Here is a 27,128-nt window from a genome sequence, read left to right as displayed (position 1 = left end):
GGCAGAAAAATACTCTTATTTATGCAGAGTGGAGATTTCACAATTTGCTTTCACTCCAATGCAGACAGAACCAAGACTTGTACAGTTTCCACCTGTCCCAGACCCTGAGCCCGGAAACCTCCCATGCCAGTCCTATCCACACATGCAAATAAATCATTTCACTATAGACCTGGAAAGCTTCACAATAAGAGCTTTGTCACTTTGAATGGGAAGAAGTGACTTGAAAACTAGAAGAACAGCCACTGTATTTTACAAATTAGAACTTTCTTTTAAAATACCTAAGCATTCATTCCATGATAACCTCAGCCTGTCTGTGGCAATTAGTGCACACAAAACATAGCCATGTACTGAAACTGGCAGAAAGAAGATTTAAAGTTCTAAACTCTAAGCATTAAAAGAAATAAACAAGATTAATCACTATGTGAAATGAAAAATCTTCTGTTTATTACTGAGAGTACAAGTTCATGCCCTCTAAAAATTTTGTTCTCAGAAAAAAAAAAGTGAACCCTGGATCAGAGCCAAAGGTCATGACCTATATTAGGAAGGAAATTTCATGCAGCATGCAGTTGAAGAGGGTGGGATGGACTTCTGTTTATTTGCACCCCGTAAGCAAACAAAACCACATAGAAGATCAGCAAACATTAGTTTTGATAAAGAAGAAATCTGACCTTTGTGTTCTGTAAATAACGGTTATCATTGCAAATGTTACTGCAGTTAGCAAACCATAGTCTAGTCCCAGGAAAAGAGAAGCCACAAAAGCTGCCACCCAGATGGCCTAAAACAAAAAAAAAGGTGAGAATTATTATGCATCCTCTTTCCTGTTAACAACAAAAACAACAGCAGAACCCAACCACAAAACCCATGCATCACTTCTGATCAGGAATGGGCTCTAATGTAACCCATCATGATGCCAGATGAGAATTGCCTTAACCTTTCTGAAGGGCATAAAAGCTCAAAGCACTCTAACATATGACAAACTGTCACATATTGCTTAAGTCCTGTTCTCCAAGGAATCTTGTTCTACCATCACCAGACCCCAAATACCTTAAGATTAAAAAATAAAAATAAAAAAAAAAATTCAAGGCTTGCAAGTAGCTCTAACTCAGTTCCATCAGCCAGTTCATCCAGGAGAGAAATGCCACCAAAATGTTCCCTCCAATACACTCTTAGCTCTGGCCCATTCCAGCCAGGTTTTTGGTTTCTCTTAAAAGATGGCAAATATCTTCAAGTGGTTTTCTTTGTTACTCTGTTTTCAAATTCTTCTCAGACATTCCCACAATCTTTAGGGCAGTTTCTATAGCAAAACTGCCAGAGCTTTTGCTTTTACTGCAACCAAACTACTGCTGACCTGAGTTATAAGATTGTTCAGCAACAACAAAAATATTCTTGTCTCTGACAGATCACTCTCCCGAGGTACTTACAGCTCCATGACTTATGTTCACCTGCAATACAACACTAATTTGTAATTCCTTGGTAAGTTTCTATGCAATTTTGGGGATAGCAACAAATTTAGTATAGTAAAAGATATGCACTGAGCTGTGCAATACTCACCAGCTCAATCTTACTGGTTCTCCAGAAGTGCATGACATCTCCAAACTGTTTAAGCATTCCCTTCAGGTTCACCATGACAATTGCAGCTAGCACTGTCTAAGAATATTACAGAAATGCAATTTTCAGAAGCAAAATAAACTCAATGCCAAATAAGAACTACAAAGGATCACAAATAACTACTCCTGTGCTTTATAACTGATATAAGTCCACTGAACTTAGTGATGTTCTATTCAAAACCCCAAACTTTTCAGGTAGTTCAGTGGACATGTGCTTTTACTGCAGCTGCAGAATTGGCAAACCAGTTTAGTTCAGTTCGATTTACTCTTTCCTAGCAAGAGGAATCACATGCTCCTACACTTCATGCTGCTACACTTACAGTGCCTGAAGCAGTAGACTATAATCTCAAATTCATGTTTCTCTACAACATACTGAAACAATTCCTGCAATAGTCATATGGTTGTAACCCAAGGTCCAACTCCTATAACAAGAAACAGGAATTGTGTATCATCCTTTGCACATCACCAGAAACAGATTTCTTTAAAAATCAGAAATATACTTTTTCATTTTTATACAAGTAAGTATAAACTGCAGCAAACCCAACTCATTATCCAGCCCCAGCCCTTCTACTAGCCAAACTGTGACTTTCTTTTAACTTTTTAACTTCAACCCAGAATTCCTATGCTGCAATCATATGTGGCCAGCAGGACTAGGGCAGGGATTGTCCCGCTGTACTCGGCACTGGTGAGGCCACACCACAAATCCTCTGCTCAGTTTTGGGCCCCTCAGTACAAGAAGGACATTGAGGGGCTGGAGAGAGTCCAGGAAGGGCCACAGAGCTGGGGATGGGTCTGGAGCACAAGTCTGATGAGGAGCAGCTGAGGGTGTTTAGCCTGGAGAAAAGGAGGCTCAGAGGAGACCTTATCATTCTCTGTGCCTGAGAGGAGGTTGTGGCCAGGTGAGGATTGGACTCTTCTTGCAAAATAAAATGTGACAGAATGACAGGAAATCACCTCAAGTTGTGCCAGGGGAGGTTTAGATTGGATATGAGGAAAAGTTTCTTCATGGAAGTGTTTGTCAAGAATTGGAACAGGCTACCCAGGAAGTGGTTGAGTCACCATCCCTGGAGATATTTAAAGCAAGTAGATGTGGCACTTAGAGGCATGATTCAGTGGTGGGCTTGGCAGTGTTAACAGCTGAACTCAATGATCTTAAAGGTCTTTTCCAATCTAAACACTTCTAAAGGGGAATTGCTTGAAGGTATTCTTATGTTCTAAAGACAGAGTCCGGGATATCCAATACTAAAAACAACAACAAAAATCATGCTGAATTGTTCAAAACATTATTTATTTCTAGGCTAATTTACAGCAAAAACGCATACAAAATTTAAAGGCTTCTGGATCAAAGGCTAACTGCTGTTTACTAACCCTCCCATAATCTCAAGTTTTAGCAATACTCATGACTGTTCACATTCAATGCAATGCCTAATATGAAAAACTCCCTTACCTGTGGAAGTGGCTCAAAAAGGTATCCAATAGCCACAATTACCAACAGAACCATAACTGCAGAAAGTGTACCTGCAATCTGAACAAAAAAAGTGCCAGAGATTATTCAGAAGTGTTCCCAGGGGAAATATTACTGATTAGCTAACCCCTTGTGCTTTCAACAAGGCTGGTTGTACAAATGGCTTTTGATTCCTTCCATTCAGTTCACCCATTTTATCATGCGACTTTCTATCCTGACCCAGTCTGGATTTGAAACATGGGAAACTCCAGTTAATTCTTCTGGCTCAGGCAGAGAAAGACAGCCATCTAGATAAGCTTCAGACTTTAGTTTTGGAGCTCCAAAGAGTAAACTTCATTTGGCTCAGGATTTGGGAAGTCTCCTTACCTGAGTTTTTCCACCGGTGCTTTCCTGGACAAGACTCCGAGACATTGAGCATGTGATTGAAATGGTCTGGAAAAATGACCCCACAGAGTTGCATATTCCCAAGGCAATAAGTTCCTGTGTTAAACAATAGAGCAAAGAAAGCTAAATATACACTTATACTTAGCAGTATAACCCAGCTGGAACTATCCACAGACATTAACAACCACATCTTATTTACCGTGCTTTCTAGCAACCTCAATTTAGAGAATAAGCAACCTAATTGTAGCTTATACTTGTAGTTATCACACAAGCACAAGCTGATGCATGTAAAGTCATCTGTTAAATAAAGTCTCAGATGAAATGCTGGAGACATTTCCTATTGCTAAATGTTATGGGAATTAATCAGACTGAAAATAAAAAAGAATTACAGCACTGCTTGTTTTAAGGACTTTTCATCTTGGGGATAATTTGAACTGTAACCCTGAACATACACGAAAAATGTTTTCTCATGCAAACACCTTTCTTTGTTTCCCACCCTATGTGTTTAAAAAAAACCATGAGCAGCCCTGCCTCTGTTTCCATGAGTGGTAATCCATTGCTGTACATGAGAAAACCAATGAGTGTCTGCTGCTTCCTCAGGAAGATCGTACACGAGAACTGCTCCCATGAGTGAGGTCAGGAGCTTCACCTACATCAGTACTGCATTTCTGATGCCTAAGAAATTATTTGCTTTTAATGAAGCCTCCCCAGACTACTCTGCATCTTGTTATTTGTAACAGAGTGATTTGAGTCATACATTTCCAATAATTCTCAATGAATATTTCTCTTCACATTTGTACAATCCTTTTTGGATTCATTTAAACACTTGGCATGCACTGCTACTGTGACAAGGAGTGCTACACTTTAACACCCAGGTGAAGTAGCATCTGGCACCTCCTGAGGAAAAGATTTAGATGCTTAACTCGGGTCAGCAATGATTATGTTTAAGGTAAATAGAGCCAATTACATTCATGCAGCTACAGATTTGTCCTCTTCTCTCTTTGGGTAACAGAGCACAATGACATGAAGGATGAGATTCACCTGACCAGATGTAAAAGTCTGTAGGTAAACTTCATTACTCTCAGAGGAAGGCAATAATTTTGATAAGGGGGAATCTGTGCTGTGTCAGATGTGTGCTCTAGATGTGTTACAGCACAGGAACTCTCCTCCCTTGACACCACAATGCTATTGACCAATAATCCAGTTGAACTATTGATTCTAAACTGCACAGGAAGGCCAGAGTAGGTGAGGAGGACTTTTAATTTTAGGGAATCCTAAACATAGTCCTTATTACTCAAATCATGCTCAGAATGTAAGTACAGATAGGGCCAATTGCTGCCCCAGAAAACAAGTTGCCTATTTGCAATGGGTGCAAATAAAAAGAAAATATAAAACATAATTGGAATTTTTAAACTCTAGACAAGAGTTCTTGGACACATAAGGTACTGTATTTATCACATGGGACCTCTATGCTTTGCTCTGTTCCAGAAAGCAGAGAAAAGGTAGCTGCTCATCAGGACAGTATGGCCAAGTAATGTCTGTCCAAAAAATTAATAGTCATGCGTACGTCCAAGTATAGCAGAAGCAGGCTTCCCAAAATGAAGCTGAAAGTGAAACTGGTTATTTAAACAGACAGAAGAAGAACTTACACTAATTCCTGGCCTTTAAATGTGCTGTCAAAATCAATAGGCTCTCAAAAATCTGGCCTGATTCCACTACTGAAGAAACCCTCATTTTTGCCAATATCACACTCTACTTTAACGATGTAACAAAGGTGCTACTGAGAATTTTCAACACAGCAACTTGGCTGCTTTTACCTGATTCCCATCGATGGTGTAACCATGTTTAAGGGCAAAGATCTTGGCCATTGATACAGCCATTGAAAATCCAACTATTGCTATTGCTACTGCATCCACAAATACTGCTGGGATTAGCTGGATCTCAGGAACTGCTGGTGCACGTAACCTTGGAGATGAAATTAATATTTATAAATTAATATGATAAGAACTATATGCAACACAGAAAAGGTACAGTCTTAACAAGAATGTATCATCCCTACCCTTGAGGAATATTCCCAACAACATCCACTTTGTATGACTCATTCAGATTCATTCCAGCTGAAACTCCTGTGCCAATAATGACCTAAAAATCCACAAACACATTTGTAAACATTATCTAAAAGGAGATAAAGCCACTTGAAGAGATATAAAGGTTAGCTGGCTACGATTAATAAACACAAGGGGTTACATTTATTGTCAGTCAGTTTTCTGTGAGTTAGGGGCTAAAAAAGCACACAAAAAGGAGGAAGCATCATGATTTTCCCCTCATCATGTCCAATTCACCCTGATTTTACAGTTCTTTTGTAAAAAGTTAAATAAAACATGCTATGGTATGATATGAAACACTCAAATTCCCTTTGCCTAAGCCAAGCTCAGGCAAATGAGTGTATTGGAAAAATGAAATGCAAGGACACTCCTGCCTGTGTGCACTGGCTTATCTGCATGTGCATAGCCTGTTACCTGTAAAGAGAACTGACACAACAGCAAAGAAAGGAACACTCTTTTGCTATTGCCTATCAAAAAATACCCTATTACAACATCTCCCTCATCTCTCACCAGAATCCCTTTTTTTGTTCCTTCTATCTATTTGTGCCCATACCTTCAATTATTTCCTTTCTTGACTCCATTATGTGCAGGTTTTTTGAGACCTGTAGTAACCCCAGAACTCATTTTTAAGACAAATCACTTTTAAAGGCAAAAGGGTGTCTGACCTGTAGGCTTTGTGTGTATTATGATAGTCTATTTTACACAGGTATTTTAGAATAGTTGTTTGAAACAGAATCAGTGCTGCAGCCAGTTATCAATCTCAGAAACAGAGAAAGGAAAAAGTATTAAGTCCTGATGGTTCCTGCTCTTCTTTCTGCTACTGCATTTCAAAAAGCAAGCAAGCCCTGCAGAACCTCTGCAGGCATCTGTAAGCATCTCCCTCCAGGAAAGGGTTCTGAGCTCTTGGACTCCATGTGGGAAATGCCACTCTTGGACTCCAACATTGTCTTGCAGGGAATCAGTCAGGTGCCCAAACTCCTGGATAGAAAGGGTTTTACAACACATATATATTTACCCACTGCCACAGGGGACTGGGGGTGTTTAATTTGTTTTTCAATTCTTCTTTGTGACTTTATGTTCTCCACATGAGCATTCCAGTTCTTAATTTTAAGAGAATCCAAACCTTCAACTGGATCAAGGCTCAAATTAATTATGTTCAATGGAAGTTACTCTCAAGCTCAGTAAGACAAGATAGAACATGAGACAGTTTCTACAGCTTTAGAATAGCTATATAATTTAGCATAGAATTTCCCAACTGGCTTACCACAATGATCTCCATAGGAATAGGAACTGGGAGCTTCTTCTTAAAGCGGAAATTGATCTCCTTGCCAATCAGCAATAGAACAATGCACGTTAATCCAACAATCAATGCAGCAATATTGGTGGTTGTTATTTTTGAAAGCACGGCAGCTATGCTCTGTAACATACCAGAAGCATCGTAATTATTCTTAAGAAAATAGAATCTTCATGGAGATTTGCCACAGAAGAGCAAATTATACATTGGTTTTCAGCTGTGGTTTCATTCTAAATTTATAACCACAGTGAACCAGGACCTCACCAAAATACCCATTGTTCCTACAAAACACAGAAGACTAGAGTACGTCAGTGAGAGAAATGCACGTGAATAATTTACAATATCAGTGTTCCTTAAAGGGGGCAAAAATTTGAGGATAAAACTTTATTGGGGTAAAAAGCCTAAACTAAACCATGTCTCTTATCCTCAACATTTTCACATATATTCCTCAGTGGCAGCTACCTGAAAGTAATAAATGCAAACTCCTTCTAATACCTTCAAATATTCTTTGGCAAGTCACATTTACTTAGAGCTGCATAAACTATTCTAAAACAATAAAGCTGTGGATAGAACCATTGAGGTTGCCATAACAATGTGGCTAAATAACAGTGACCCTTCATTGCTGCTGAACTGGCCATTATTCCAAATACCTTTTAATTGAAAATGCTTACTAAAAGGGTGTTAGAGAAAAAACCTGCTGGAACACATAAGTTGCTAGAGGGTAAATAATTACCCATACTGATTATTCCTCCTTCTTCCACTGCATTAAAACAAATAAATAACCTCTGGAGAGGTCTTTGAAAGAAGACAAACATACTCTCCCTTATGCAGATTGAAAATTGCTACAACTGTCAGGATGTTCTACATTCAAGATGTCCTGGTAGTATGCATCTTGAATTTATAACTTCCCTTCTATTTGTTTGGCAATTAGTATGACTGGTTCCCAGTTTAGTGAACTGAACAGTAAATTTTGGAATTAATCATTAATGCAGACTTGTTTGCAAAAGCTTTGTTGTATCTGCACAAACATACAAAAAGATTCCCACAAAGTATTTTCTATAACCTACATGTAGATGAAATCCTGAAGCTTCATTATTGCTGAGCCATCAATCTGCTCAAAAGCTTAGGTTTTCACAGACATCTTTTCTTCCACTTAAGAGTGGAAAGATTCTGAGAGTAACATTTCCTAGCTTTGCAGAACACGCCTGATTTACAGTGAAGCATTTCAGGAGCACATTTCCCTCTGAGGCACAAGAGATTTGCTTCAATGAACAATATTCCTTCATATTCAGCAGAATCCCAAAATCTGCTCATCTCAGACCGTGTGAATCTATCAAGTCACACTTGGGCTGCACTTTCAGATATTCATACATTACTATGGCACTTAATGACCTCATACCCAGTGTTCAATACTGGAGATTATTCTACTTAGTGCCAAATAATACACAGAAACAGGAAAACAAGCTTAGGAACTAGATCCAGACAACACAGAATTTGCATGCTTAGTGAGTGTAGTTACTCACATATACAACTGAGAGGGGTCCACTGTACCGGCTAGTCTTGATACCAAGGAGATACTTTAACTGGGAAGTGAAGACATGAACTGCAGCTGCAGTGGTAAAGCCTCGCACCAGAGGCTCCGTCAGATAGATGGACAGAAATCCAAATCGAAGGAAACCTAAACACAACTAATGAAAAACACAAGCATCAACCACGTGACTCCCACTATAGTCTGAATATAGCACACAGCCACACACCCCTCTCCTTTCCTCAATGCCCAAGCCAGATCAGGCAAACCTGAACTTGGCTTTTCTAAAGTTCAATAAGCTGCCATCAGTGCACCCAATCTTCCATGCCACTGGCAGGTGCAGTGTGAGACATGGGTATGTATGTATGCATTGTTTGTACGCATTTATGGACAGATTACAGAATGTCAGTTGAGTTTTTCTGATGGGATAGGAAAAAATGAAAAGGGAGAAAATCCTGGTTTTTTCCAGTCCAGCTAAGATGTCAGATAAAGTCCTGCCTTCAATGCATCCAGCCCCAGTTCTGTGCTGAGGCTGCCATAAAGCAGCCTGTGTCCCACACAGAGCAGTGCAGAAGCACAAGTCTGGTTACAGGGGATCCACCGTGACTCAGCACCCCCTGCAAGCCCAGCAGCAGCAGCTGTCCTTACAGCAAACTGTGAGCACATACCTGGATAAGTCCTGAAAGAAAGGCGACAGCCACAGCTACCTGCACCCTCTTGGCATCCCTAGCACTGTAATATTCAAGGACATCTGTAGTATTAGTAGAATTAGAGTCCAGAGAAATAATTTCATCAGGCACTTCCCTCACAGCAACACTACCAACCATCATACTAACCACAGCAAAGGTACCTGAAATAAGAGGGAGAGGAAAATAATTGCTTAAAATCTTGGCAAGTTTTATTTTAGGAGTGGTTCTTACTGAGAGATGTAGAATTAAACTAAGAGTTTTCTACCTTAATAATGTATTTTTTAGTCCCCAAATCTGCTCCAGTACTCAGCACCATTAAAGCCAGTTAGATGGTGAACATACACCTCTGCAGTAGGTAAACACCATCATTTTTTTTCTATCTCAGTTTCTATTTTGCACTTTAAAGATTTATCCTAGCCACAGCAATGAAATCATAGTTCAGGAGTTTGCAGCACACATTTCTAGATCTAATCTGTACAAGATGCTCTTCTACTGCTTCCTAAGTAAAATGGATAAGCTAACAATAAAAAGTACTGCTTATGCTCTACACATTTGCATTTCTCCTATGCACTAAAATTTTCATTTATGGAAAACAACCACACTTTCTACTTCTCCAATTTTATTTTTTACAGCTTTATTAAAACCACACACACACACACATACAGAGAGACTTTCATTTATCCATACAGATATACCTATTGATATGTGCTTGGAGGTTCCAAAAAAAGTATACAGAAAAACAGGATAAAATGAAGAATATAGGCCAAATACTGGGGGAACAGCTGCCAGCAAAGCATAGGCTAAACCTAGAAAACAGACACAAATACGTATGTTAAGTAAACAACAAAAATAAAACATCTGAAGCAAAGGGATTTAAGTCTACTAAAACTGAACAAACCTAATGGGAAATCTAGAGACTTGTTCCAGGTTTAAAAAACAGGAGATCTTTAAGTGAATAGTCTTTAAAATGTGTATGTATAATACCCTAGGGCAGTGCCTAGAAACAAGATGGGCTGAGTCAGGAAACCAAAGTCTCTAATTACAGGCACTGCAGGTGCAGGTGTGTGTGTTTGTGTGTACACCTGTGCACCTGTTTTGCCTTTGTGGGTGGAAGCACTCCTTAATGGCCAAAAAATGATTTTTGTTGCTTTTGTTTTCATCTGCAAAAGAATCTAGTTAGAAACGCCCAAATCCTCATGACAAGTGGGACACATTTGACTTTCTCCATTTTCTCATCAGCCATGGTGTTCATGGCAACCCCTAACTGACTAAACACTTTCCTCCTCCCTCACCCCAGAATGACTGGGATAACATAACAGTTTATGTTTCCACAAAACATGCTTCAAAATGTAAAATAAGCAGAGAACTTCTGACAATCTGTAAGGTCACAGAGCTTATACAGTCTGGTATTCTTGCAAAAAACAAAGTCCTTTTTGTCATTAAGCCCTGTCCATCCCATGCAGTGGAATGCAATCCACATCATTCCTATCTGTAGTGGCGACTGGCAAACACAACTGTGGAGCTGTTGGGGGAACAGCTCTAAGGGACACCAGGGAAGAACATCTCCCACCCTCTGTGTGACTCAGGGTGTGCTTATCATGGGACCAGGCTCGTAGGCAAATGGTGTACATCATGTGATATGGCACATAACTGTCCCAAGCAGCTCCAGCCAAAACAATAGCTCTACACAGCTTGTGTTAAAGAGAATTGACACCAGAACAGAACAAATGGGCCTCAAGGAGAAAACACTGCACCCTGGCTTGGCTTGGTTCTGCACTCTCACAAGTGCAGGCTGGTAACACCTGTGTGTTCTTGCCACACTTGGGCACATTGGTCCAAGTGAGGAGTAAACATCTCAATGGACCAGTGCAAATTCCAAACAGAAGCAATGGTTCACCCACCATGGAGAGCCAGTGGTACTCAAAGACACCTCTAGCTAACAATTTAAATTGGGAGATAAAGCATCACAGTACAAAAAAAAGAGCTAAACCAAAGGGATCTTCTGTGTCACCCAAGTGCTGTTGTGCAGTGTAGCAAGTCACAGGGCCTTGTTCTAGCCCTAAGCAATATCTGAGTCCTTACCAAAAAATTATATTCTCACCAAAACTGGACTGATGGCATCATTGATTCTCTTGCTCAAATGAGCATTTCATTAAGTACTTGTGAAGCTCCTCACACATATCTTCTCTCACCCAAGGGGTACCTCTCCTGACATCAGCCAACACCCTGTACTGTAACAACCTGGCCTTTAATATGATGATGAACTTAACAGTACAAGTAACCAGAACTGTAAATCAGTGTTCAAAACTGTGAGGGTGGGTCTATGTGAAGTTCCTGATCTGAATAGCCTTTTATTCCCTTTCATTTGTACTGGCATTTTTAGAGATTGTCAGTGCCAAGGAAATAAAGAGATATTGACCTGATTGGAGGCCATGGCTTAAACACCATGGTCATTGTATTTCTGCCTGGAATGATTCCCAGGCTTCTTTGAACCCATGCTTGCTATAATTACATCCATTCCAGAAAATTGAAAGTTCAACTTTTGTGTTTTTAGAAAGGGAAAGATTAGGAGCAGTTTAAGGACATGTCTACAGGCGCCAAATGAACAATGTTTACTTTTAAAAAGAGTCACAAAATTAAGTATAAAGTTCACTGCTGACCACTGACATTTTAGTGTTCTTTCAGGTCATGACATAAATTATGTTTCAGTATACAACTGACAATGTTTGTGTCTAGTATATGACAGATATGCCTGAGAGTTAACCACATTAGCTACCAGTTTAAGATAAATTTATGCTTCCATGTGTGGAAGAAAAAATAACCTTAATCATAAAACTTAAACAAAACCAGGAAGATACAGAAATAAAGAAATTATCTGCACAGCCTAAGTTAGGGTATTTAATTATTTTAACAGTTTACCACCTATTAAAATCTTGGATTTACAGACTGTTTTTTCAGACCTGCCTCAGCCTAAAGTGGAACAAGTGAGGTGTAAATATGAAATAAGTCAACACAGAAGTAAACTTATATATGCTTAATTACATTACCCTCTGGACAAGGCTCTGCACAAATCAAAGAATTTCCTTGACTCCAAGACCTCCTGAAAAAATCTGCTGAGACTGTGGCAGCTATTGTGAAGCTGCCATTCCCAGAGCAGTGGGCACCCCATAATGATATTGCTGTGGAAGTGCTGTTGCTTTCTAACCTCCTAACACTTCTGAAACTGCTAATAGTAAGTTCTGGGCTAAACAAAAGATTCTACTGGTCCATTCACCAAGAGCTGAACAGAACAGTGAACACTGGCTTTCTCTGTCTTCCAGAGCCTGTTCCTGCTTCAGGACTGGGCTCCACTTAGGCTGAGACTTCCAAGTAATTTAATAGAAATTTCCACAGATTTTCAGCCTTGTTACAGGCGATGCTTTTAATTACACTGTGTAAATCACTGCCTGCTACTATGGTTCCAGTGTAAACTGGTGATTTCTAGCCTTAGAGATCTGTCTGAATTCTTGCATGTTCTTCTCTGGTTAAATTTAGTTTGGTTACTTTGCCTCAGTTTCTTCCTGAAACATAATGTCTAAATGTCTGCTACCCTCTGCAGGAAATTTGCCATGACTTTCAGGACAATGAGATCAGTAAATAATATGGTGCATTCAGCAAAAGTTTGGATATCCACTTAAAGTGTGAAAAGTTGGTCTGCCATTTAGAGCTGTGGATACTGATTAGAGAGGGAGCTTCCCTCAGAGTTTGGTGCATATCACTGACTTGCAGTTTTAAGGGAATCATCATTCTGGGCTGGTCTGCAGAATCCATGCTGATCTCCACAGAGAGCCCTGAGATACACATCCTGTTATCAGGAGCACCTGTTTCAGATGTCAAGAACTGCCATAAAAGAACACACAGAAAAAGTAAAGAAGGGATAATTACATCCAGAGGTACACTCACCTTGAGGAAGCTGCATGACCCCAGTGCTAATACCTGAGATAATGTCTCCCAATAAGTATTCCTTCACTGGGTAACGAGGCAGCCATTTTAAAATTGGTAAGAAACTGTAGAGATGAGACTTGGCTTTCTTAGAAGAACAACTGGAATTACAAAGCAGAAAGAAAGTTAGACACTAGCAGGGGACAAACAGGTTGCAAAAATTGTCTTTCATCCCTGTACAGGAAAACAGCTCCTTTACAGGCAGGTTCAGACTCCTGATGACAGCAATTTCTGGACATGCTTAAGCACAAACAACTACACCTCCAGTTAATTTAGCCCTTAATCACATGTTAGTGCTGTTGACAAACCTTACGGAACTAGAGAAGAGAACAAAAGTCTTGTGAGGCTGGAGGTCAGTGGGAAGTAAAACTGTTCCAGTCTATGCACAACTGAGTGGTCACACAACACTTTTTGCTGAGATCATTCCTAGTAACAATCCCCTGAGAATAACTTGCTTCCTGACAGTGGTTTTCACTCATCAGAATACTTTGCAGTGCTTTTCCCATTTACTATTTGTGCGCTTTATACTTTTTTGATCATCTATTTTATATTCTTATGCGTTAAACATAGTCAATTTATTAATTTAACCAGTACTTATTACTATCCCTACCAGTACTGACAGACCCACTTTCAGGCTATTTGAGAACATAACCCTTCCACAACCAGGAAAGGAAAGGCACTGAAACCAGCAGCACTGACCCTTGGGACTCTTAGCAGAACTATTAACCTTTTGAAACCCTGACTCATGACAAATGAATAGAGCCAGGAAACACATATCTCTATCCAGTACTGCCTTGCATCATACCTTGATTGTACTGAGGAAAGTTTAACCTTGGCTAAAAATGTAACACAGGGATTGTATAAATGCTTTTATGTGTAGGGGAATTGCAAGAGGATTGCAGAGATTTGTTAGCATTTCTGAATTGCACAGTGAAGAAGCTTGTTGCTAAAAGTGAGAGTCATCCACTTCTCCATGGTTAGGTAGACTGTGTCACAAAAAGGAGAATTTTGATCCACCTTCTTATAATTCAGGACAGACAAGTTTTCTGAGGTAGAATTAAAGAGTCTTTACCATTGAAGTAATTCCACAAACCAAAGCTAATCTCCAAATGTCAAATCATGTGAACAGGAATATTTTATAGAAAAGCAATTCTGTTGTCCAGCAGAACAAGGTTTGAGACAGAAATGGAAAAAACTGTGCAAATGAAGCATGGAAAAATATAAAGCTAATGAGAACTTAAATCCCTTGGTACCATGGAACAAGAGAAGCTCAGTTAAAGACATTTCACATCTAACCAGATGATACTTAGATTCCAAGGCAGTTAATTAAAAGCTAGAGAATGCCTTTAGTAATTTCTATTAGACCAATATTTAGATTTCTACATAGCTATCACACATCTCCATTCTTCTACAAAAGGATCATGTGAAGCACAAATTTGGCCATAAGTATTTCCACATAAGAAGGACAGATATTTTTCTCTGTCTTATGAATTCGTGTCATGTGATCTGACTAATACTTCACATTCCTATGCTGCGTATTTTCCTTTTGCACTTTGATGAAGGCAATTCAACTAATTTATCCAACATTTTCTAATACAGTCCTACACTAACATTAAAAGCACATACACAGCTTCTTCCCAGTCTTGCTGAATGGTCAAAGTAGAATTAGTGGTTTTATCTTCCAGGTTTCTTTGAAGAGATTACCAGCTAAGTGCATGAATCAATTAAGAATTATAATACTTCTAACCAATAAAACAAAGATAAGACAAAAAAACCCTACCGACAAGAATGTGCAATCTTCTGCCCTAAAGTTGGAGGGGTTCTCTGTCGCCTGTGCAGCTGTCCTTGCAGGAGCTCCTGGTTGTATATTGGTCTCTGCACACAATACCTCTGGGCTTGCTCAAGACACACTTCTTGTTCTTGAGCATGTTCCATAGTTGATCTCGCAGAGCAGCAGTGAAGGAGGAACAGTTCCACAGTCTCCACCAAAAAACCTTGTTGCAGACAAAATAAGTTTGGTTTCGTTTTTAACCTCAGATTTGGCATTTCCTTTCAAATAATGTATTTTAACAAACTAGAGGCAAGAACTATGATTGCAATCTAATTAAATAGTCTGTAACAGCAGTAAGAAAATAAATCAGACTCAGTCTTCAGTATATGCAAACTATCAATTTATGCTTCTCTTGTATAATGAAAGTTTTTGCATTAATTTCCTTGTAAATAAGAGCTGAAACTAACTTGGAAAGTTGTATTCATGTTTATCTGGATTTTCCCTCAGTTTTTAAAGAATGTATCACTGTAGGAGGGCGATTCCTTTATTGCTGAGTTACTTCCTGCTTACCCACAGACTGGCATGTCCATTTTCAAAAGACAGAACTCTGACTTTCACACTGAGAAACCCACTTCTTTCTTCTAGATTGTCAGTTGCTTCCTGCATCCATCCACCTGCCTTCCTCTCTATTTCACAAGCTTCTTTTTCCAAACAGCATCTCAAGGATACACAATTCACTACTTTCAAACAGTTATTATTTCAATGGATGTGCCACTTACTGCTACTCTCAATCTGCAATGACTAAATCAACAATTGGGAGAGGTGCCCAGTTTTAAAACTAGCCAGAAGGTTTGTAAAGATCTATTTGTCTGTCTGATTCAGTGCCACAAACATCTTAACATGTTTAAAAGACACTCTGCTAATTCCATTGCCCCATGTTTGCTGCTTTCAGAAATACTGGGCAGGAAACACAGTCCCAGTTGTGAGTGAAGTGACAGGACTGCTATGTTGTTAGGCAGAGATGCTGGCTAGTGCCACGTTCGATGACAGAACGTGAGTGCAGTGGGAAACAGAGCCATCATTGTGAACAAGGCCTTGGGCTCAGGTCCAGCAAGTCACTTAAGCATGTGTTTGCCTTCAACCAAGGGTGCTAACCCAGGGGTGTTCTGTTTTTAGCTGTACATCAATACTTTTCTGGAAAAGGGTTACCACGCAGAAATTAAACAGATTCCTACCTAAGCACTCAGACAAACCTAACCATGATTGGTCCAACATTCCGATTCAGCAAATACAGTCAGACCATCAGGAAAATATCAATATTGCTATCTATGTCTTCACTCTGATGAAAGTACTGGAATTTTCCACTCAGGTCTTGGTAATCTCTATGTCCTAGAACTGACACAGCCTAGCATCTCTTCAGTTCTCAGTATTTCATAAGCAATACTTTCCCTACGTTGTCAGCTACAAAAGGATATTTTTACTAAAATTGTAATTTTTCATTTACTGCACACTCTATATTAACTTCAGCTTTATTGTGTGAAATAAAGGTGATCCTGCTTGAGCAGAGAGGTTGTAATCTATGATCCTCAGAAGTCCTGCCAAGCCTCAACCATTCTGGGATTCCATACTGATCCCTTATGTCATTATTCACATAAAATCTATCTTCTCCAGTAATTAATTGATGTGTTCTGGCAACATTGGCTTTATTTACAAATTAAGAAGCTATTTTAATCAGTCCTAAACAGTAAATCCACTCAAATCAGAAAAACTGCAATTGCATGCAAAAGACACAGACCAAATCAGTCCAATGACTTGGTTTTGGCCAAACTTCTCCATTAAAATGAGAATGCAATATCAAAACATTTTTAGCCAGGGTTTTAAAAACACATACCCTGCCTTCTTTCTGCTACAAAGGACAGCAACACAAGACAGTGCCCTGCTAACCCCAAACAATTCAGGTTCTGAATTTCCACCTTTGAGTTTGTTCTGCTTCAAGTAGAAGGGTTAATATATGGAAGAGCCACATGAGCTTGTAATATAAATCTAGACCTGGAGAGGTCCAGTTCTGTACACATGCTCCAACTCTCCCAGGTACTATGAGCATATACAGAACAACAAAACTTCCATCCTGCCTCTGTTTTTCATGGTAAAATAAATTATACAAATGCTGCATTTGACTAACCAAACAAGGCCCAACTCTAAATCAGTTATCCAGATCATGGCCGGTGTTAGTTTGGAATACCACCAGAGGTCACAACCCAAGTTTCACCATCACTCGCTCTGAAGGTTTTTCTACTGCAGATTTAATGTTTCTGATTCTGCTAGAATAAGGAAGTTACACTGCACTGAATCATCAGAACCAGCTAACACAAAAGTAATTTGAGGCAGGATACGATAGGATCTTGTCTTTACCTTCACAGTGGACACAAGAATATGGAAAACAAATCACATGTCATTAAAAGAGATCCTATATCTACCTAAAACTACTGCTGGATATATCACACCCTATTTTTCCATGTCATTTCACCAACTTCATCTTAACAGCCCTGCATAAGCATGTTCCTTGATGGCAACCTAAAATACTACGCTGTAGATAGTACAGTAACAATTGAAGTATTTAATATCATCCCTCTCCTTTGCAAAAGTACACAGAGAGCAAGACTGAGATGCTTGTCTTTATGAGAGATGACACACATTGCCCATTGAGTAGCAAAATAGTAACATTTCATGATTGGTTCGACTGTGTCTCCAAGTGTTTGCTGTATGACAAACTGGCACAGTTATCCAAGGCACAGAAACTGTCTTGCCCTTCTTGCTCTCAGAATGCTTGAAGAAGAGCAAAAGCAAGGTACTGCCATTTTCATGAAAACAAAGCTTACTGCTATGACTTCTGAGAACTCACAGACCTTTATCCAGAGGAAGAGAAAGGCAATGGTGGATAGTGGAATACTGCTCTCCAACAACCTTTGAACTTCTTGGCAAGAATAAAGCTAAAAAGCTGTAAGAAACACTGTCATTAATCTTATCAGCCAGATAAGAGTTGAGTTGAAGTAGTTAAAACCTGTATGCTAAAGACTTAAGAGTTGGCAGTTCTTTATCTGACTGATAAAGGCCTGTCTTATATCATTCCTCCTATTATCAAATTGAAGGTGTTAAAGAAAAAAAAAAAGTGAAGCAAACATGAATTTATAACACAATCAGTAATAAATTAGCACTTTCTCTTCCCAGTCTTAGCTGATAAAGGAGGTCTGTCAAGCCATCTGCACTGATTCTTGTGGAGGACAACTTTTGATCCAAATCACATGAATCAGAGTGCAACCATAAAATTTATAGGAACAGAGATTTAACTGCTGTTCCTTAGATTGAAAATACAACTATGGGGAGAAATAAAGCAAGAAGCTGGAGACATTAAGAAGGGTGTACTGTGTGACTCTCACAGTTTTAATAGGCACCTTTTCTCCTAACATGTATCTAACCTAAATGTGTCTGAATTACCCAAGGAAATGGAGGAGTCAGCAGAAAATCCATTGTCCTGCCTGTTTTAAAAGAACAAAACCTCTTTCTTTTGAAAGCTAAGCACAAATTGCTTTAAGTAGCAGAAAAGCATAGGTAGACAGCACTAATACTGTGTTACAGTATTCCTATGCCAGAGAATTCCAAGTTTGATCATGAACTAAAAAGTCTATGAAATATTTTGTGCTTTCAAGCTTACAAATGCAGGTGGATTGCCATCAGCCAAAGGGCTGGTGGAAATACTGCCACTCTACGTAGAACATGTTCTTCCAAATGTACCCTGCAAAGCACAGTTACAGCAAGGTCTGTTCCTACTGTCTGAAGAGGCAAGACACAAACCCAGGTGATTTTAGGAAATCCTGGCACATTTTCTTCTTTTCTCTCTGGCCTCATTCCCCACTGCCCTTTCACTTTTCACCCTCAGTGACAAGTACAAAGTTGTTTTTCAAATAAGCACAAAGGTGTAAAATGACTGGGTGGGGTCATAAGGAATGTGTTCTCCGAGTTTTATTGGACTGTTCTCATCATTCTCATTCTCCTCCACTCCTCCCATTAAATCCACTAACAACTAGATTTTTTACACCTGAAGCCTTTATGTCAAATTTCATAAATTTAGAGGTAGGTAACCTGTGAAACAAACAGAATTTTCCTTGTGTGATTCCTACTAAGAAATGCACGCCAGGAGTGAGCCTTTGGGAAAAGAATAAATCAAGACCTTAAATTTCTATGCAGCTTTTAGACAGGCAAAATGTCTACTTTATTCATTAGAAAGTTGAGATGATTACATAAACTGTGTTTGGTTGTGTGAAAAAAGCTTCTCCACACACCTATAATGTTACTCAGAACAACAGCAGGATGGAAAACCTGGATAACACTCTGGTGGGCTACTGCCAAGGCCAGCACATGAGCCATCAGCCTATCAAAAGCTCATTGCCACCAGTCCAGAGTAGTACACAAGGGTCACCTATGGGACCCTGGAAGTCCCTGCCAGCTCTGGGTGTGAAAAGCATCTGCCCATCTCTAAGAGTAAGAGCACTCAGGGGCAGCAAAAAGGGTCCTGGGAAGTCCTGGCCAGTCACACATGTGCACATGGGATGGTCTGTACCAACAACTGGAGTGGGGCTATGACCTTGGGGGCTCCTGTGTCCAGCTCAGCTGGGGAAATTGGGATCAAGGAGCTACTAGGCAGATAGTGTGAGCCTGTGTGCTGATCCACCTTGCAGATGTGTGCTGTATCTCTACATGTGTACAAATATTCTCAGTTCTGGACCTCCATCCTGCTTAGTTAGAGAGCAGAGGGGAGCAGCAGAAGCTGTCAGTGTTGCCTCTGTGGTATGCATGACTTGCCATGTACAGATCTAAGTATGCTGTGTATGTGTGTTCTCTGTGTGTGTGTGCTTATGGAAAACACATCTTCAGCCTTGGCACTGGTTGGATCTGGGGATATGGAGCAGCAGCAGCAGCTCCACCTTCCTCAGGCTGTTGAATTCAGTATGATCTATTTTCCTCTAATGAACCTATCTTAGCCACTGAAACATCATAATAATAACAATGAGCATAAAGATCAAAATGGTAACAATTAAGATATATATATTTATAAAAAAAAATAAGATCATGTAACTGGTAAGAGGTAATTTATATTTCATGCTCCTTGCCAAAAAATACTTAAGTCCCCGAAGTTTACTCCATGGACTAATGAATTCATTAATGTCTTAGGCGTATCTCTTATCAACCAACAAACTCATGTTTGTTTTCATCAACAGAATGTTTTAGGACCTGTTATAATGATTGAGCTGTTTAATCCATTCCACATAAGACAAACACCTGGAGCACTTTGAGCAGCAGAACATTGGTCTCCTTCCCTCTGACACATAGATAAGAGATGGCTTCTGTTTCCAGTGTAAACACGTTGATGACCATGAGAACCCATGGCAATACGACCATTCTTATTTCTGCTTTTTGCAACTTCAGTGACCTTGGATCCTAGTCTGCTATCCTCTTTCCCGTTGCCAAAAGCAGTTGCTACTGACAGTGAAATCAGCAAGTTAATCAGAATGGCAGCATGGCTGATGACCCCTTTATTGTGCTTTCTTAAGCCGACTGATAAGGACATACACCACTTCAGAGACAGGTAATCATTAGCCAGCTTCATCTCCAGAGAAAATCCACTGCCAAAAACTTTGGTGGAACACTTTTCTTCAAAAAGCTCCAGTTGGTCAGAGGAGATAACATAAATCAAGATAATGAATACACACCAAGCTAAGCAGAATAATTTCTTTACTTCTTGTGATCTCTGTGCACCAATGACCTCCAGCAACTGGTTCATTTTTTCAGGCAAAGTGGAACATGCAGACAGCAAACAAGTGTCTGTGCAGAAAGAAATTACTTCATTCTGTGATACACTTCCTTCTGCAGAGAAGCCACCAAAAGAATTCTCCCCTCTCTATCTGCTTCATCAACTCTTTACACACATCACTACTCTCTCAAGTGTTGCCTCAAGTTAAAAATAAACAACAAAAAATAGAAGGTTGTTATTTATAACCAAAATCATTTCAGTCATCACGTTTACAGTGTAAATCTCTCAAGTCACAGAGGAAACTGAAGAATAGTAAAACAGTGTGGTCAGAGGAAGAAATGACTGAGAGGGAAGAAGAGAGGGTTTAGAATAGGATTAAAATTTATATTCCAGTTTCACTGCTGAAAACATGGCAACTACCATGTGAAAACAGTAACTACCATTACTTGAGAAACATGAAGTTTTGAAAAGTCTCCAAGGATCCTCTACAAGGCTCTCTTTCTAACATGTTCTGAAAGGACCTGCTACTCTGCAAAACAGGCTACAGCCACTGCCATGCTTGAAGAAATTCCTGAAGAACTGATGCTTCCGAAAGGCAACACAGAACTTCAGCACAGGGCAGCCACTCCTTGGGAAAGTAGTATGACTAACTATTTCTCAAAGCTGCAACTCTCCTCCTGATAGTTCTGAGAACTTCCCTATCCATGTTAGGATCTGCAAACATTTCATTCTTGGAAGCTACTTCACAACACACATTTTCTGTGGTTTTTTTCTGCACTACATATCAAACCAAACCCCACATGAGCAGTAAGCAGAACATGACATATGATAGATCCTGTCCCCATTTATGCAACTGTTGTTTGGTTGAGATGTTATCTAAACAATAGCATTCACCTGCCTCTTATGTACTTGAGTGTTGCTTCATGATTTGAAGGTGAATGCCAGACAGTGGGAATAACCTTCCTCAACGTCTTGATGCCAAGGTTACACCTAAAGGCCAGGAGTGCACAGCAAACACAGGTCAACACTGCTTTTGCTTGAAACATTTTAAAATGCACTGTAAGCAAAGAACATGTAGAGAAGTTTCTCAAATATTTCACAGAAAACTAACCGCTGCTTTATTTGCAGCTCACCTTATGGCTTCATATTTCTTCTGTGGCTGATGAAATTTTAATGGGAGACAGCCCCATGTCTGTTCTAACTGCACAAAGAAAAAGACAAGCTCTCATGGAGCTGAAAATTTCTCCAGATGACCCTCTAAGTGTGTTTGACAGAACAACCCTGCATGAATGGATTCCTGCAACAGCTACACTAGAACAGGGTGTCTTGATGAAGGAACTGGAAGAGCAAGAAGGGTATCTGGGCTGAGGATCATCAAATGAAATGAAGAAAGGTTCATTGAGTAATTTTCTGATGATTTCTTCTTGTAAGAACTTTTCTTTCTCTCTCAGGAACACATATGCAAAAGAAACAAACGTCACCAGAAAACAGGGAAAAAAAAATCAGACTCACTACAACTGTAGTTAATTAGACTCAGGTTACCTGTTCAGCTATATGGAACTTAAATGAAGCACCGAAAAGAGATCATATATATTGATTTTAACCATGAAACTGGCAAAGAAATAAAACTGGAATTGTATAATACAGAACTGAAAACAAGCAAGCAACAAGTACAGTGCAAAATTCCAAGAAGAAAAATGCAATGAACCAAAGACAGTAGATAATGAAACAGTAAACCTGAAAGAAATTGGAAGGGCTTAGAAAACAATGTTATGTCAAAACTCTGAAGCTGGGGCAGGATCCTGGTAAAGCAGGATATGCAGGACTAGATGCTGAAGTGGTAAATGAACTCAGGTATAGCTTTCTCTGGGAAAGGACTTGAACCATGTTGTGCTATAAAGTTAAGGTAGCAGCAGCAAAACTTCTGTATTTAGAGAAGACATTACGGTTGCCTATATCTGTGAAATATCTGTAGTTTTGTTCCTGATGTGACTCTTCAGATTTGCCTGAGCTTAGCAGAGTTCTGTGAGAACAGAAACAGGCAGCTCCCTGTGGGCACCTCTGAGTAGCAATCCGAGTGATCTCTTGCATGGAGTATGGCTTTTTCAATTCTATTCCATGAAAACAAGGTGGAAATTTTGTAATCCTTAATCAGTTCAATCCTTAACTGAGCTTAATTGATTTGTCCCTACTAGACTGAACTTCAGCAAGGATGTTTCAAACAACAGACACGCAGCAATCTTTGATTTGGGTTGGAAAATTCTGTCTGTGCCTTAGAATCACAGAATGGTGGAAGGGGCCTTCAAGACCACCTAGTTCCAAACTCCTGCTAGGGGTAGGGACATTTGCCACTAGACCAGGTTGCTCAAAACACCACCCAGCTTGGGATGAGAGGCTTTCTGAGGAGTTCTCAAATCTCAGCCCTGCTTCAGAACCTAATTTCCATAAAATAAATTAAAAGGAGCAATTTGATCTTTGCTCTAGCCCAGCCTATGTGTCAGAATCTCAGATTTTCAATTAACAGATTAAAATCTATAAATTAGCTAACCCACACCCTCCCCAATAACCACAACAATATAAGAACACAAACAGAATTGGATGTACAAAATGGTATGCAACAGTCAAAGCAGAGCAGTAAAACTTGATCCCCTGCCTGGGCAAAACCAGTAAGTTTGCAATGAAGGCTGGAGAAAAAAAGATTCTACCTAGGCAGTAAAAATACAGATTGTAAAAAACCTCCCAGGAAGGCAATCACACTGTTGTTTGTCACATGGAAGGTTTTCCCAGGTTGCTACTGCACAAAATAAAATAAATAGTTAATGCAACATTTTGAGAAGAGTAGTCCAAGTTCCTGCATAGGCCAGTGGTTCATATATGTACTCTAATAATCATAAATGAAAATATAAATCCTATCAATGCAAGTGACTTGCAAAACTCATTCAACTGCCTGCACAAATTTACAGCCATATCTTCAAAGCCATGGAAATCCTTGACATTGCTTGTGTATAGCTTTCCCATTACCTGGGCACATGGTAAATAACAACAAGACCTGCACTTTGCTGCTGCTTTTACTTCTAAAAAGCAAAAAACTACAGATAATTGGCTATAAAGTAACAGCAATGGCAGGTCTTGTAGCCATGTGAAGAATTATTATCAAGAAGGACTTTCGAGAAATAATGTCTAGCAGGACAACATTCTGCTGACTAACAATTCTAGGGAAAGAAACATCTGAATAATGATGGTGTTTAATTCATTAAAATTAACTGGGAAATCAGTAGGCTAATTAGAGCTTGAGAGTTTTAGTTTCAGCATGGTTTTCTTGGGCTAAAAGTTATAGGCTATGAAACAATCAGATAAAAAAAAAAAAAACAGAAAAGAAAGCTTTAGAAAACCAGATGTTACAGAAAAAATACATCAGCAATAAAATAGAAGAAAAAACAGCAGTCCATTGGGCAGAGACCAAGAGAGGCAGAGGAGTTCAAAGGACTGTGCTTTTCTAGGCAACTCAGTGGATGCACAAAAGTCTTGGTTACCCTTACAGAGGCTACAGCTGCAATTCAAATTAACAGCAGTTCAAGATAATACTGGTCTGTCTATACTAACAGTCAAGGAAGATAAACATACATTCAGGTTTTCTTTCTTAAGTTATTAGCAAAAGAGCAACAGTGTGACAGCCATGTGCTAAATCTGTGCCTGTTTTCCATGATTTTAGCATCACACTAAACATAACATCTTTCATGTGGTTTTGGAATATTTAAGTTCTAAAAACACTGAATTTTTGGGGACAGACTACTATAACCATGAAAAACTGTGTGCTGAAGATATGATTTGAACCACAGCAATGGACTGGAAATTCCAAACAAAAGGCAAGATGCAACGACTGTCCAGTGCTCCAAGCTGTAAGATCTGATGGCTGAATCCAATGGAGCATTTAGTAAGTATTTAGCTTAGAAAACAGGGCTCAGTTTATGCCAGAGGCTAAAAACATCACAATTTCCTAGGCCTTTCACCTAGATCATACTCAATTATCTGTACTTTTAAAAATTATGTCAGCCTTCAAGCAAACTGTTATCCTGCACACAGCATTTGTACAGTACGAGCAATAAAAGCACATCAGCTCTGGACATGATTCTGAGAGGAAATAAAGTTTAGTTTAGTTTAGAACCCAAACATGGATGCAACAGCAGGCTTGTTTCTTACTGGACTTAGAGCTTTCCTTCACTGAAATCTGATTCTGAATATAATTCAATATTGCCCCAACTGCCCCCATAAATATACTTCCAAATGCAATGAAGCTTTGAGAATGAGACTGATCAGTTAAATACCCTCAAGCCTATACAAGGGAGTAAATGCTATTGCAAATTAATATGCTTTATCAGCTACCAACAGCAGCTCTGCATATGTGAAACTCCATTCTTTTCCTATACCTTTTCCACACTACATTTCAGAGATGTTTCACAATTCCATGCAAGACTATTAACAAAACATTTCAGTTTGGAAATACTGCTAAATGCAGAACTGAAACATCTGTCGTGTCTTAGGAAGGCTTAGGACTGTCAGAAACCAAGTGTTTCAAAGTGTGATTACTGTCCCTCGAGGAAGGCAGGAGGTGATCCCCACAGAGTTAATTCAGTGCAAGCCACCTGCACGTGCTTGCTTGTGAAACAGCATTAGTTTTTCTATTTCGACAGCAGCAGTAATGTAGCACCCTACTCATGAAAGTTCTGTAATATAAATCAAGACACCTGTTAACCCAAAATACCTGTTACTGCACATTTAGCAAGAGACATTTGAAAAGTTTTTTTTCAGATTTTAGTCTTCGTTCAGGAAACTTCAGCCAAAATATTCTGTGCCCAGATCCTTGTTGTCAGTCATCAACACAAAAACCAATGCTGTACAATTGTATTACTGTGATAGATATGAAGAATTATGGATGCATATTCTGCTGATTCATCAGCAGAAACAATGGCAGCAATCTAATGTTTTTTCTTTCCTTACTACTGGAATATCCCTAAATGCCTGCTGCAACAGCCACTTCGGTCCTCTGAAATCTCGAAGCATCTCAAAAACAGCTTTCAACCATATTTCAATGTTCAGACAATCAGAAATTTTGCAATAGCAGCATGGGCACGAGCACAGCAAATTTAAGCCTACTTACTTTTCTGGCTGGCTTTTCCTAGTTGCTTTCACTGATCCCTTGCAAGGAGTTCAAAATGTTCCCACAGCTCGTGAAGCTGACAAATACTGACATAGGAAAGGCAAAATCTTCTTCTTTGCCTGAAAAATGGAAGGACATGAAGGGGTTTGGGGGGGGGGGATAATTTAATATTTAATCGAGGTTTTGTAAAGGTTTTGAAGGTTTTTGGGTTAAAGCTAGTACTGAAACGCAGAGCAGGTAATTTTTGTTGTTACAAGACTTCTTGGGAGAGTCGCTCCGACCTAAACTGACAGCCCGCAGCTTACAGTCGGAGGGGTGCAGCCACAACACGAGGAAATGACTGATCTCTCACCTCCCTCTGGCTTCCCCTTGGCTGCTGCGCGTTTTACAGCGCCGAGCACCGCGGGGGCCGCCGCTGCCCGGGAATCCCCGCGCGCTGCCCCGGCACGGCGCTGCCCCGGACCGCGGCTGTGCCCCGGCACGGCGCTGCCCCCGGCACGGCGCTGCCCCCGGCACGGCGCTGCCCCGGACCGCGGCTGCCGCGCTCGGTGCTCCGGCCGCTCCGCCGAGGCCGACGGGGGGCGACGACCCCCAGGCTACCCCCAGCCCGGGGTGACCGAGCGGGAGCCACAGGCATGGGGACAGCCCGACCCCAACCGGCGCTCTTCGCAGCCAGGCTCGCTCCCCTCATGGGAGATCCGCTCAAGTGCAATACAGCAGGGAGAGACCTCCTTCACCACTGATCCCGCGCTCACCCCCGCCTGGCCGGCCGCGCTCCGCTCACCGCCCTCCGCCTTCCTGCAGCCCGGCAGCCGCCGCCGCTCGCTCCAAGGTGAGCAGCCCAGGGGCGCGGGCGGGCGGCCGTCAGCCCCTGCCCCCTCCCGCCCCGTGGCCGCGGGCGCGCCTGGGACTCGTAGTCCCCCTTGCAGTAGTTCCCCCCCCACCCGCCGCGGCCTACGAGTCCCAGGATGCCGCGGGGCCGTGCGCGCCCCCGGCGGTGCGGGCTGCGCGGGCTCGGCCCCGGCCCGGCCGGGCCCCCCTCGGTCGGAGGGGATTGCGCAGCCCTGGAACCCCGGGGCGAGCAGGCTTGGAAAAGCCCTTTAACGTCGCCAAGTCTGACCATCAACCCAGCCCTGCCCCTGTAAGCCCGAAACCGCATCACCCAGCGCCGGATCCTGGCGGCTCTTGAACCCCTCTGGGGATAGTGACTCCACCTCCCGTGTCTGACCAGCCGAACTGTTCAAATTTTTTCCAAATATCTATCTTGGTGTGGTTTTTCATTTCTTGAGGAGTGCGAAGAATACCTCGGTATGAATTTCACTGTGAACATGCAGGGA

The 27,128-nt window shown here is 40.6% G+C and overlaps 1 protein-coding gene across 3 annotated transcripts in view; it reads right to left on the bottom strand.

The window, feature by feature from the left end:
• The window catches only part of SLC26A5 (solute carrier family 26 member 5), a 33,498-nt gene extending 6,823 nt beyond the window's left edge, over positions 1-26,675 (bottom strand). The window contains exons 1-14 of one of the 3 annotated variants that reach the window (XM_041474690.1): positions 26,547-26,675; positions 25,790-25,910; positions 14,834-15,046; positions 13,015-13,154; positions 9,768-9,878; positions 9,052-9,233; positions 8,379-8,543; positions 6,826-6,978; positions 5,516-5,598; positions 5,274-5,421; positions 3,439-3,552; positions 3,055-3,132; positions 1,552-1,647; positions 669-775 (exon numbers count right to left, since the gene is read on the bottom strand). In XM_041474690.1, coding sequence (XP_041330624.1) covers positions 669-775; positions 1,552-1,647; positions 3,055-3,132; positions 3,439-3,552; positions 5,274-5,421; positions 5,516-5,598; positions 6,826-6,978; positions 8,379-8,543; positions 9,052-9,233; positions 9,768-9,878; positions 13,015-13,154; positions 14,834-14,988 — 1,532 coding nt within the window. In that variant the 5' untranslated portion in view covers positions 14,989-15,046; positions 25,790-25,910; positions 26,547-26,675. Of the gene's footprint in view, positions 1-668; positions 776-1,551; positions 1,648-1,933; positions 2,030-3,054; positions 3,133-3,438; positions 3,553-5,273; positions 5,422-5,515; positions 5,599-6,825; positions 6,979-8,378; positions 8,544-9,051; positions 9,234-9,767; positions 9,879-13,014; positions 13,155-14,833; positions 15,048-25,789; positions 25,911-26,546 lie in introns of those variants that run through there. The other 2 variants (XM_041474691.1, XM_041474692.1) reach the window with 2 other exon arrangements.
• Between the last annotated feature and the right edge of the window lie 453 nt (positions 26,676-27,128).

This window comes from Pyrgilauda ruficollis, unplaced genomic scaffold, assembly GCF_017590135.1.
Source record: "Pyrgilauda ruficollis isolate IOZ18807 unplaced genomic scaffold, ASM1759013v1 scaffold33, whole genome shotgun sequence".
NCBI classification, from domain to species: domain Eukaryota; kingdom Metazoa; phylum Chordata; class Aves; order Passeriformes; family Passeridae; genus Pyrgilauda; species Pyrgilauda ruficollis.
This window is presented reverse-complemented; position numbering and strand designations above follow the sequence as displayed.